General features: G+C 39.6%; 1 protein-coding gene across 1 annotated transcript; it reads left to right on the top strand.

Moving 5' to 3' along the window:
- The first annotated feature begins 2,317 nt into the window (after positions 1-2,317).
- On the top strand, positions 2,318-8,826 carry nts (neurotensin). Its single transcript, XM_010771037.1, has 4 exons — positions 2,318-2,561; positions 3,711-3,772; positions 7,534-7,710; positions 8,396-8,826. The coding sequence occupies exons 1-4, from the start codon at positions 2,501-2,503 to the stop codon at positions 8,537-8,539; spliced, it is 444 nt and encodes a 147-aa protein (XP_010769339.1). The 5' UTR covers positions 2,318-2,500; the 3' UTR covers positions 8,540-8,826.
- Positions 8,827-13,378: the final 4,552 nt, after the last annotated feature.

Raw genomic sequence — 13,378 nt, 5'->3', positions numbered from 1 at the left:
GCTAAAAGTACAATATTGGCTTTAGTGTAGTGTACAAAAGCTTGGAATTGTACTTGAGCAAATACTTACATTTTTGTTTATATAAAGTCCAACTATGTAGAACTTGAATGAGACAGCAGATAGAATAGATAGAATCGGAGGGATGAAACCCTCTTTGATGGTCTCACATGCAGAGCACACAGCGACATGTGTTCTCTGCTTTTAACCCATCCTAGTACCAGAAGTCTAGTACTAGGAGCAGTGGGCAGCTATTGCACAGCGCNCGTGCCGCTGCTAGACAAGAATCTAGTGTTGATGATCCGGTGTGGGCAAACAAAAGTCGAAGGGCCTATCATCTACTTCTTGTTGTTGAAGGAAGCCTGTATAAAGTACGAAATTGCTTTTATGATGTAGTGTGGGATAAAGTAGCATAAAAGGCTTGAAATTGTACGAATCTCTGAGCAAATACTTACATTTATTTGTGCTTTTTATATAAAGTCCAACTATGTAGAACTTGAATGAGACAGCAGATAGAAACCCTCTTTGATGGTCTCACATGCAGAGCACACAGCGACATGTGTTCTCTGCTTTTAACCCATCCTAGTACCAGAAGTCTAGTACTAGGAGCAGTGGGCAGCTATTGCACAGCGCCCAGGGAGCAATGGGAGTGAGGGGGGAAGGGGGGTGTCCGGTCCCTTGCTCAAGGGCACCACGGCAGGGCAGGAGGTGAACTGGGACCTCTCCAAGTAGCAGTCCAGTCTGGACAGTCTGTTCGGGGACTTGAACCGACGACCCTACGGCTCACAGTCCAAGCCCCTACTGACTGAGCCACTTTAAAGTCTCTAATGTGATATTACTATATATTCAGATATTGCACAAATTGTATCCCTATTAGATTTAAATGTGAATGCACAGCAGATATGTCAAAAAAATCTAAGAGGATCTAAACGTAATCCCTGTGGGACTCCATAACTAACAGAACATTTAAGATATTTGTACGAGAAAGCCATAAGACAAAAGCATTATTTTAAGGGTTGAAGCCAGTATTAAATGGTCAACGTGTTCATTTTATTACATTTGGGTGTTGTAAAGGAGCTGTTCATACTTCTCTTTCTTCCTTCCTTTCTTTGCAGTAGCTAAGAGAGAAGTCCTTTCGTGGAGCAGATCGTTTTTTTTATTGTTTTAAAGCTGGTTCCAAATTCAAGATTTAGATTTGAACCTCAAAGGTGGAGTAGGTAATTTTGGAGAAACCAGCTTGAGTGCGCTAGAATTTGAAAATACACAGCCGGAAAAAATGACCAATGAGGGCACGAGATAAGTTTGTGCACAGATGGAAGGCTGACAGGCAGGTAGGCCATCCAGTTACTTTAGCCGGGCCGGCTCAGATGATTCGTCGTGCTTTTTACAGCGCCACGGATGACATTTTTTAATGTATTTTTTGTCAAAGCACTTCAGATATTCATTGCTATCGGGATGTTAAGAGCATTCCATGGAATATAACAACAAGTGTACCTCGAGCCGGTTTCTCAAACTTACCTACCCCACCTTTAAGCAAATATTGAAGACGTGTCTTTATACCTTGAAATACATTTATTTGGAGATCTCACCAAAATTATTATAATTTTTATCCTGAGATTAAAGTCACTCTTCTGAGATAAAGTCAGAATTCTGAGAAAAAAGGAAGAATAATGAGATTAAAGACAGAATTCTGCAAAAAATCTGAATCTCACAATTCCGACTTTAATCTTTGTAGTAAAAAAAAAAAGAAGTTATTTGTTCAAGAAGTTCATATGTGGCCCTAATCCTCGTCAGTATACAGTATATATTAGTTTAAGGTTGTAAGAAGATGAGAAGATGGAACAATTGTACTTTAAAATAAGATTACATTTCCAGATATTAATAACTGGTTACTTATCAACACCCTTCATATCTTTAGCTGGCCCTTATTTGTTTGTATCTCCTGTTGCTTTGAAAAGACGTCATTTGCAAGAAAAAGCCAAAGAGGTCGCGGAAACCAACTTTTCAAATAACGGCAAAAGAGGGAATCTCTGACGTGCATTTTTCCACATCACTCCTGCAAAACATACTTCAATGTGCAATCGTGAGGAAATGTAACCCAATCTCCTATAGATCGACGCAAAAAGCTTTCGCCTTGTGATGCAAAAGTGACGTCTGAAGGAACGATGACACTGGACAGAGTATGAAGAGACTGTTGGGAGGTTGGTTGGATGAAGTGTGTTTGTGGGTGGGAGGGAGGGGGTGGAGATGAGGAGAGAGAGAGCCTGATCCTTATAAGCTGAGGGAATGGAGCCCACTGCATTTCACAACCAACCAGAAAAACTGCAAGGAAGGGGAAGCATTTTAGGAGCTGGAGGAGAAGAAAAAGAAGAGGAAGCATCTCATCCAACTCCAGACTCTTTAGCTGTCTGACCTTTAACCTTATGGACTAGCCTCTTCCTCAGGTGAATTCTTCTCCGCGGGATCCTTTTTGTCGTTTGGTTTGAGTCGTTTTCACATCAAGATGCAGGGTCAGTTGGCGTGTATGCTTCTCCTCTGTTTCACATGTGGTGGACTTTGTACAGGTAAGCTCAGGGGCTCTCTCAAGGTTTTATATATGTATGCATTGTGTTTTGGTTTCACGATCAGTCACTGTCTTCATTCATAGAAACACAATAGGGGAAAAGCCATGACACTGAATTGTGGAACACGTGTAGGAACGTACTGAATGCAACAGGTGGCTTTTTTTGTTGATGTTCCAAAAGGTTGCATATTCTTAATAATGGAAATCTGTTTTAAACAGAATTTTCACGGCAATACTTCAACACAACATTATTGTTTACTGAGTTTTGTTTTACAGATTCAATCCTTAAACACCCCGGCGGCTAAAATGATATATTCTTGAGATAGTTACATCATTTTCTGGCTTACTTAAGGAGGGTAATTTTGTGAGTGAGTTCTATGTTTCATCAAGTATTTCATTCTTCTTATTTTCGGCACAAATTGTGACTTATTAATTCAGGATTCCCTCCTCAATAAACCCCTTTCACTCAGTTATCCAATGTAATGATTCACAATTTAAATATTAGAAACACATTTGAACCCCCTTTTATACAAAATAGAAACCCAAACAATTCAACACCAGTGAACCACATTGTTTGATATTTCTGAAATTGATGACAAATCAAGATACATTTATTTGATTTATTTAGTCAAATTAAAACATGTCACATTGAACTGTTCAGGAATCAAAATCTAAAGGTAATATACTGCATATGTCACTTTTGGTCCAATGAGCCAATAACAGTCAGTCTGCAAAAAAAAAAAAGTGGGTTTTTCTCATTTAAATTCTTAAATTCAAATGAGAATATTATGGAGCAATCTCAGGATTTACGATTTGGTTGAAGGTGATATACTGTTGATTGGTTTAACAAAGCTTTATTGGGTAAACTGTGTTTTATTTCAATCTCAAGGCACACTGGGAGCGCCATAAATCAATAATGTGTCACCTGTTGAATGCTTAAAACTGTCTACTGACACACCAAAAAAAATAAAATAGTGCTTTGAGATATAAGTGCTGCAACCCCTTCTTGATTTCAGCTCACAAAGAAGAGTCTTAACACCAGCAGACAAAATAGCTTTCATATCTCCTTGACATTTCTTATGGAGCCATCGCAGGATTCATGATCAGATTTGGTTGAAGGTTAAATATCCGTTTCTCCTCTAACTGACAGGCGTGGACCAGGATCAGCGAGCGCTGGAAGAGGACATTCTCAGCAGCCTCTTCGCTTCCAAGGTAATAAGTTCCACTTTATTTGCAGCTGTCATTTCAGAGACCGAGTGTCCACAGCGGTCAACTAGTAACCCTTCAAACCTGAAACTCATAAAATGCTGATGAAATATACGTTCAGAGAATTTTCTCTAACCCTAATCCAAGCAGTGTGGATGTGTTCTACTTCTAAGTTTACCAACAATTTAAGAAACATAAAATCCTTATTTCCATATTTTATAATGCCCCACTTCTTATCAATCAATCAATCAACAACTTTATTAATCCCGCAAGGGGCAATTGGTTATGAGAAGCAGCTTATGTCATGTACACAGGCAGGAACATACAAGAAGAAAACACACAGATACACCCGGGAGCACAGATGTGGATAATTCCAATTTACACTATAAATAGTTAATAGCATCACAATCATAAATAAATAAATAATTTATAATAGGGTAGACACCAACAACATGAAATCTGGATCCATGTTTCACTCATAGCTGCACTTTTTTTATTACGTTTTTGTGTCTAACTCACATATAAACTTGGTTTTAAAAAAAATTGGAACTAGATGGCACTTTAATTTTTTTTACATTTCTGTAAATAAGAGCTAATGCTAAGGTAAGGAAAGTTATTTAGTTGTCTCTTGTATGATTTCTAAACTCAATCATCTGGTGATATGAGCTCAAGACCAGGCACATCTTGGGGATGAAGTTGGAGTGAGACTCGAGTAGACAGATGTCCGAGCCTAATTGGATTCAGATGGACCTGACAGAATAATAACGACACATCCTCCACCTCCTTCTATTCGATAAATAACCGTGGTGCTGGAGACGAGACAGTAACACATCAGTGGCATGATTCATCGCTGCTGGAGGTAGCTCAGGGGTGATGATTGTAATCATAACTTGCCGGATGACTGATGGAGTGCTCAAGAGTCTGGAAAGTGCCGTATGGGAGAATATATGCTATCATAACTACTATTTATTTTTTACGAGGCAGCTAGATTGATAGACCTGCTTGTACAGTTTTCTTTTTCATCTGATTACGTGCAGGAAGTAGACTTCCTATCCAGTTCTTATTTCTCTATTGAAAACGATAGCTATAATCCACATCCAGTGTTCATCTGTTAGTCTCCCAAATGTTACATTGACCTTTGCGAAGTTGCTCCTGATTGAGTTATAGATTGAGTTTTGCAGCACTTTTAAAATGTTGGTGGCTTTTCACGTACAGAAAATTCAATATTCATAGAGAGGAGGCTAATTTGAATTGAGGATGAGGATTTTTTGAATATTGAACCCCAACATTAACTCTGAACCCCCCCTCCTCAAAGTTATTGACCAACCAGGACAATAGTAGACGTTCCCTATGTCGCCACAAATTGAAACAATCGTTCAAGTGACCTTCTTAGGACCATTAAAACCACATCTGAACACTCGAATGAAAACCCCTTGGTCCCTTGTGCGTTGTTTTCTGGAAGTTTCCTTTTCAATTGTCTTCGATTTCAGATCCGCGAAAAGCTATTTCGGTTGACTCCTTTAAAATCAAACTCAAAACTCATCTCTTCGCATCCGTCTTCCTTGTAAACTCATTTCCATCACCTAGTGTCCATCTACATTAGCATCACTTCAGTCACATGCTTTTATCACATGGCAATACTTACGTTGATGTATAATGTTGTATAATGTTCTTATCATTTTCATGCTATGACGTGTGTATTTTGTTTTTGTTTGCTTTGTGCAGCCCTTTGAGGCATTGCTTGTGATTTGGGGCTATAATACATTTTGATTTGATTTGATTTGAATGTCTTCTCCTCCGAGAAACCATGTATTCACCATGTCTGAAGTCATTACAACATCAGAGGGGACTGTATTCCTCTGACGCTCATAACCGATGCGACCAAAGCGAGTCTTGGAGAGCTTTGGACATTTACAGTAACTTAGAGGCGATAATATCCCCTCGCCTCCTGACTCTCTCTCTCTCACCCTCAGTGACACACGGTGGTCTTTGCGGCAGTGTGTGTGAGATTATTCAAATATTTAGAAAAGTTGCAATACTTTATTAATACTAAGTCCTGCATTCAAAATCTTTCTTGAGGAAAGGTACAATACTGTTACCAGAAGTAAAAGTACTTAAGGGCGCATCTAACAATCATGTATATTAAATGATGGGTTATGATTAATTATGGATTAATGTATTCATCACAGCGGTAATGTTGGATCTGATTATTTTATGAATAGTAATAATCATGTGTTAATGTTTACCTATTATTAGGCTTATAAGCTGAAAGTAAGTAAACGGTCAAATATATGTGAGTTAAAAGAACAATATTGGCCCTTGGCTGCTTTTGTTTGTTTTCTGGACGTCTCCTTTTGAATGTCTTCCCCTCCGAGAAACCGTGTATTGACCATGTCTGCAGTCATTACGACATCAGAGGGGGCTGTATTCCTCTGACGCTCATAACCCAAAGCGAGTCTTGGAGAGCTTTGGACATTTACAGGCAACAATATCCCCTCGCCTCCCACCCTCAGTGACACACGGTGGTCTTTGCGGCAGTGTGTGTGAGATGGCCTTCCCACGTGCAGGGGCCCCCGATGCCCTCCACCATCTTAAAGCACTCAAACCACAGAAACAGGCTGCGGTGAGATGAGGTTAGATGTGACAGAAACATCAGTCTAGGTGTCTGGTGCCCCTGAGAATGTTTGGGAATAGTGCACACATATATCTTAACTGCTGTCTTAACATGTGGCAGTCTGCATCAGCGCTCACTGTGTAAAAGAAGAGGGGGGAGAGGGGGGCTTAAATGCATCCTCAGTGCCTCTTAAAGGGAATTGCAGAAGCTTTTACGGCCTCAACTGTAAACACTCAGCGGGTAAAATGGTTCTCAGTGTGAAAATCCTCCAAAACAGCATTTAAAGCACGGCACTTCAGCGCAACACATTAAAATGCATCGTGTTGGGTAAGCTGCTCTTTAAGGACACACAGATTCTTATTCTATATTCTTATTTACGATAAAAAATATATTATTTAGAGTAAAAAAAAAGGAAATGAAAATCAACATCCTTGAATATGGAGATACAGACGTGACCACATACTGTAGTGAAGATGTATCATTGATAACTTTTTATTAAATAAGAATGATCTCCACAGTTTAAACACATGGAGATATGACTGAAAACACCCGAAAATGTATTAATATAAAGAAATTCAATTCAATATACCACACACCCACTGTAACACTGTCTTACTGAAAATGTGTTTCATATCTCATATATAAATAAACTCTGTACTTTACCGCTTTGTGCTGATATGTAATGCTGAAACACATTTCACTGTCTCATTACTTGTACTTTATGTAATGACAATAAAGTTGAATTTAATAACATTTTAATTAACTCCATAATACCACTTACCACCACAAATGTCATTTTAAAGCTTCTTCATGACATAATTTTTTTAAAAACATTTTAAGGTTATAGCAGGTCTGTTGGATTAGAATAAATTATATATCTTATTACATCTTTTTATAATTGTGTGTGTCCAACCTGGATCTAATGATCAGATCAGACCGAAGATGAAAAGAAAATTGCAATAATTAGACTTTAATCTAATAAGCAAATAAACGTCTTCATGTTCAATTTACACTGAACCCAAGTTCACATAATTAATTGAAACTTTAATTAAATCAAATGTATTGCCTACTTTGAATTCAGAAAAGCAATCACTTCCTGAATTCGATTTGAAACCTTATCCATCTCCATTTTTCTTGTTCCCTCTTTCTGCAGATGAAACAGAATAAGCAGAGCGCCCCCTACTGGCGCGTGTCGCTGGGCAACCTGTGCAGGCTGGTGAGCGTCATGAGCAGCGAGGAAGAGGAGCAGGAGGAAGAGGAGGGGGGGCAGCTGAGGGAGGAGCTGTACAACCTGCAATACATCTGCCGAGCTCTGCAGAGGGAGGACAGGGTGAGACACACACACGCACACACGCACGCACGCACGCACGCACACACACACACACGCACGCACACACGCACACACACACACACTGTTTCATCAGCATTTTATGAGCTTATCTTATAACATATAGGACATATATAAAAAAATAATATTCTTGGAAGAAGTGAGTCTCTGGTTTAAAAGTAAAACAACAAGTAACAGTACCACGACATTTCACTTTGATTTTACTAATGATTTTATCCAAAAACCAAGAAAACGCTAAAATAACCAATCCAGTAAATTCAGTAACAGCATGTGTTGTCTGATATCAAATAAAAGACACACTCACACAAACACAGGAACAGGTTTAGTGTTCACCCATCCTATAAACTCACCTCATTAAACGCTTATGTATCTCACTCCTCATTGTCTCCCTGTTCCTCTCCTCCATCAGCTCCTTACACAACAGCCTTTCAGTTTCTGATGATCCTTACACAGCGACTGCAGATTAGCTCTTGTTTTGCAATGCATGGAAGCACAGAGGAGAAGCACTCGTTCAATCACAGTTCCCATTACCTTGGCCGCCTGGCAACAAAACACATGTCTGCGTGTCATTTCCTCCTCTCACCGTGTCTCTCTCCCTCTCACCGTGTCTCTCTCCCTCTCACCGTGTCTCTCTCCCTCTCATCGTGTCTCTCTCTGCCCCTAACAGCTACTCCATGACTCTCAAGAGTATCTAGAGGAGAACAGTGACACCCAGCTGAAACGAAAGTCACCTTACATCCTGAAGAGGCAAGCCGCACGCACCACCAAATCCCGGAGACCGTACATCTTAAAACGAAGTTCAATTTACTGACCGGAGAAGATGGGTTTAGGGGACCAGACGAAGTACAACCTGTGAAGATGTTATTGTGATTTTTCTCCAATTTTCTGTGGCTGCAATGTTTTTTCTTTTCCCATTGTTGTTTTGATCCAGTCAGACCCTTCGATTGTATGTCCGGCATTCAGGCCTGCCTGTATCCTGCTCCTGAAAAGCAAAGCTCCTCAAAATAAACTTAACCTGAGCATCAAGAAAATGGCGTTTCCCGAGAAACTATATTTATTTACTCAATATCTTGACTACACGCTGAGTCTATTTTTTGTTCAGGATATGATTAAAGAATTCATGAAACAAAACTAGTTTGATGTGAATATCTTTTATTTCAGTTTGCTAGCAGAGATGTTCAATTAATCAGCACATGTGTATTCAATCCAAAGATTCCTTTTTTACCTCTGAAACATATATCAATATGCAACATTTCAACTTAAATTGGCCTATCCCTATACATGATAGACTAAGGGGCGGGACATCTCTGAGCAGTTGACCAATCACAACAGAGCCAGCCAGCTAACCAATCAGAGCAGACTGGGCTCTGAACTTTTAAGCATGGAGACATGACCCAGTAGAGACACTAAGCACTGATATGGACCTGAAAATGAGCAGGATAGGGCCCCTTTAACTTCTACATTTCAGCAGACTGGTTTGGTAGCTGTACTACTGTATTTCTTTATGAGCCGTGCAGCTACTGCCGGTCATTGATTTAAAATACTGCATTGAAGTTTGGGAATTAAAGCAAAGAGTGGTTTTCTGGATGTTTAAATTACTGATTCATCTTAATACCGTTAACAGTGGGTCAGTGTGTGCTCCGGTGGTGAGAATGTTTCAAAGCGGCAACGAGTAAGTTCATCTTTCAGCAGATAAAAAAGACTTTGAGCGTGGCGAATGAGAGTCTTGGCCTTTAATACAAATGTGGTTTCATCTCCTAATCAAAGTGCTTCTCTGTCCTTTAAAACCCAGCTTTTAACCCTGAGTCAAAGATTTGGATGAAGTGCAGAGAAACCCTCTTTGAACAACCTCGCTCTGTTCCTCTTGAGCTTCAGGAAAAACATTCTGCTAAATATTTAATTTTACTACTCCAATTTACACCGTTGGTCTCAGAGCAGGTAAGGCAATTAGGATGGGTTTGATTTGTTTTAAGGACAGTAAAACCCCTTAGCAGACACTTAAACCGTGTTTAATGAGAGTTGTACATCGGTTTTATTTGTATCGATGTTACTTCAGCTTTCCCTGAAGCCCACTCCTCTAACAAGATGATCGGTGCCACGAGATAACTTCTGCTTTTCTACCTCTTAAAGTACTGTTACACGTCCCTGGATGCGTTAAGTGATACATCAGGCAGGACAAAAACTGCATTTCATTCTTGCTGAGAAACCAGACTAAGACACAGGACGTTTTTTTACGTATACACCTATTTCACCTTTTTATCAAACCAAACTCCTCTCAGTCCTGCACCAGTGTCCATGTCCCGCCCCTTAGCCTATCACGTACAATGTGTTGGATCCCTAGCCAATACAAGCGTGAATGTTACATAGGGACACACTACAGTACAGGAAAGGGAAAACCCAAAAGCATAATATGGGCTTCTTCAAAGCATCAAAGTCAGTTGTATTATCCACAAGGTACTATTAGGGATTCATCTCACAGGGTAAGCACCTTTTATATTTACAGTTGATGGTCGGTACATCAAAATTCCACAAAAACATTTCAAGTAGTATCGAGTAAAACCGACAGTTTTGGTCTTGAGTTACCAAGTCTTTTTCTATGTGTCTCCAGAAACACTTTTACACTCAATAATCCACAGTCCTGACTTTGAAATGATTTCAGTGGGACTATTTCTTTGGGAGTAAAAGGTTGCAAGAAAAACTCATTTTCTTCGAATCTTTGAGCTCCAGAAAAGAAGATTACATGTTGCTCTTTTGTATTGGGGTGCCAGTAGAAATCTCAGAAACAGATATCTTTTTTAAAATTGATCTTTCAGCACTGCTAGATACATTTGGATTTTGAAGTGTCAGGGGCTTATACTGTCTCAATTCAATTGTTTTGTGAATGAAAGAAAATAAATGGCCTTAAAAGATGGAGAGGGTCGAGTGGAGAAAGTATGTAGTCCAGAAGCACCCAAACTCAAATTACATTTTAAGATAAAATAAGCTTCAGCGGTCACTGTTCCAGATTATTATTCACTCCAAGTAAATATTTATCTTCTCATGGTTGTAAAAGCCTAACTGCAAAGCTGCTGTTTAAATGTTCCCTCAACATTAAAACGCTTAGGTGCCTTTGAGTCAGACCCTTGTAACTAATAGCTTCAACTTCAGTTGGCTGCTGCTGAACTTTAATGTGTCAAATTATACCTGTGAAGCAGGAAAAGGTATAATAAATACCAAAGGCAGCCTCTATTATTATTCCTTTCATGTCAGGGACCACCAACAGTGTAAGTGCCCGTCACAGGCAGCGGATGGCAGTGTTGTTTAACTAGTGTGATTTACTGCGCAGTGTGAATAAGTGCAAAGTGTCACATACGTACAAGTATCCCTAAAGAAAACTGTTTATAAAAAGAAATAGAGATAATTTGCAACAGAATCTCTTCAAAGAACCGCAGAAACGGGGGAACTCTAATGTTTTCCTTGGTCAGTTTTAACAGTCAGATGTGCTTAAAGGTCCCATGTCATGGCCATTTCCACTGATCATAATTCCATTGTTGAGGTCTACTAGAATATATTTATATTGTTCAATGTTCCAAACTCACATTGGTTTCTCATACAGCATCTCTGTATAGTATGTGTATCCACTCTCATGTCCTAAACCCCCCCCCACCGTGAGCCCAGTGTGCTCTGATTGGTCAGCTCGCCCACTCTGTTCTGATGAGTGCACCATCGTTACAGCGGATCATCGGTGATTATGTGTTACAATGGCGTTTGTTAGCAACCAGAAAAGGACACCAGTAATGAACAACAGATGAGAATGCTGCGTGGGGTCTGTGGGTGCCGTGTTGGCGGGACGTTGCGCGGCTCGCTGCTCCGCCCTTTGAGGAGCGGATAGTGTGAGCTGGATTACTGGGGTCGTTTCCTGGTTGTGGCGTGGGGTCTGCGAGACAGCGAGACATCGCAAAACTCAGCCTGAGCACCATGGACACGGGAAGGGGGGGAGGGTGCTGCAAGTTTGACTGATGGAGACTGTTTCACTAATTTGCCTCATGCACATCCATTTACAGACAAATCAGCTTTGTTCATTGAGCAACTCTATTATAATAATGCAATAATGCAAAGCTTTCACTCCAAAAAACGAACCGATGTTTACATGTGTTACATATTTTTCTCTTTCACATATTTGGTGCTTTATATAACCAATTACCATGATACAGCAAAAGGAAAATGCAAGTGGGAAAACAATGTCCACAGGAATAGTGTTGAATGATTTTCTACAAGATTTCCCTTGAACGTCTCACAGTTAAACGCCCAGAGGCCCCACAAGTCTTGATGGTAAGGTGAGCAGCAATACAAATCTCACTTCAATGCGATAAAACTTGGCAAAAGCAAAGAGATAGTTTTCTTTTTCATTCTCTATCCAGTGAGTCACTTTTCATAAAGTAATTTAGCTTCACAGCAGCAGATATTAAAGGTCTCATGAGCACAGAGATGTGTGTTTGTGTGTGGGATAAAAGAGAAAATATGCTGACATTTCATTAAATAATACTTACCCACTTTCTTTTGTTAGGTCTTACACAAGTATGCTATAAACCAGCAGGTGGCAGTGCAGTACAACACCACAACTATATATCTTCAGATAATAACCTTTTGTTTTTCCTCCACCAAAATATATTTAAATCTTATCCCTGTGTAAATAATATCCGGTCACAACAAAACAGAAAATGTGTTCTGACCTTAATTCTAATAGACAATGCAGTATTTCTTATTTTTTCCCAACATTTAATTCATTCTTCCATGTAGAATACCAGGATTTCCCACTTAAGTGTGACAGTTTGAAGCCTCAGGCTATTTCTAATTAGTTTCAATGTCAAGGAGGAGTATAACTTTTTCTCTTTGGATCAGGCCCAACGCTTGAAGCTGCTTAAACGAAGCTCAGGAAACTTCAATTTGACGGAAGACGGAGGAAAGGAGATAACAATGATCGTAAAGTCATAGGAGACAGTTTACGCTCCTAATAACCATGTCACTTATTAGAGTTGCAGTTAGTTGCTGAATTGATTAACCTGAAGTCTTAACAGTCAAAATACCAAACCCTGATTGGACAGGAGCTGATATACAGATTATACAATGAATATATTATTGGCAGATAAAGTCTGATTTCTTTCTTTATCACAGTAGCTACATTTGCAACATCAACAAGTTAATGGACATTTAACACAACATTATAATCACTGAATTTTTTTATTTCAAAACTCTTTATTGACATCTTATCTGGGATCAATGTTTGCATTTCAATTTAGAACTGAGTGGGCAACGTTCTTAAATCGCAGGACCCTGTATCTCCTATTTTTTGGCTAGGGTTAGGGTTTGAGGTTTTCTGGTTAGGAATAGTTTGCACTGGCCTCCCTGTTTGTGTGTGTGTGTGTGTGTGTGTGTGTGTGTGCATGTGTGTGTGTGTGGCCTAGCATTACTATCCTTGTGGGGACCTAAATCTGTTTACAAAGTCACGTGTGGGGACTCGCCTCCCTTATGGGGACAAAATGGAAGTCCCCATAAGGCGAATCATTAATTTTAAGGTGAAGACTTGGTTAGGGTAAGGTTTAGGGTAAGGGTTAGGCATGTGTTGGTTATGGTTAAGGTTAGTATACGTCTCCAGGAAATGCATGTAAGT

The sequence above is a fragment of the Notothenia coriiceps genome, unplaced genomic scaffold, assembly GCF_000735185.1.
Source record: "Notothenia coriiceps isolate Sejong01 unplaced genomic scaffold, NC01 NC01_scaffold00009597, whole genome shotgun sequence".
Lineage (NCBI taxonomy): Eukaryota > Metazoa > Chordata > Actinopteri > Perciformes > Nototheniidae > Notothenia > Notothenia coriiceps.
The sequence above is the reverse complement of the archived record's forward strand: the minus strand, read 5'-3'. Positions and strand labels throughout refer to the sequence as shown.

Excerpts from the sequence above, each read along its gene's own strand:
- nts (XM_010771037.1), top strand. The coding sequence starts at position 2,501 with ATGCAGGGTCAGTTGGCGTGTATGCTTCTCCTCTGTTTCACATGTGGT. Across the intron at positions 2,562-3,710 it reads ATGTGGTGGACTTTGTACAG|GCGTGGACCAGGATCAGCGA; the intron begins GTAAGCTCAGGG and ends TCTAACTGACAG. Across the intron at positions 7,711-8,395 it reads CTCTGCAGAGGGAGGACAGG|CTACTCCATGACTCTCAAGA; the intron begins GTGAGACACACA and ends TGCCCCTAACAG.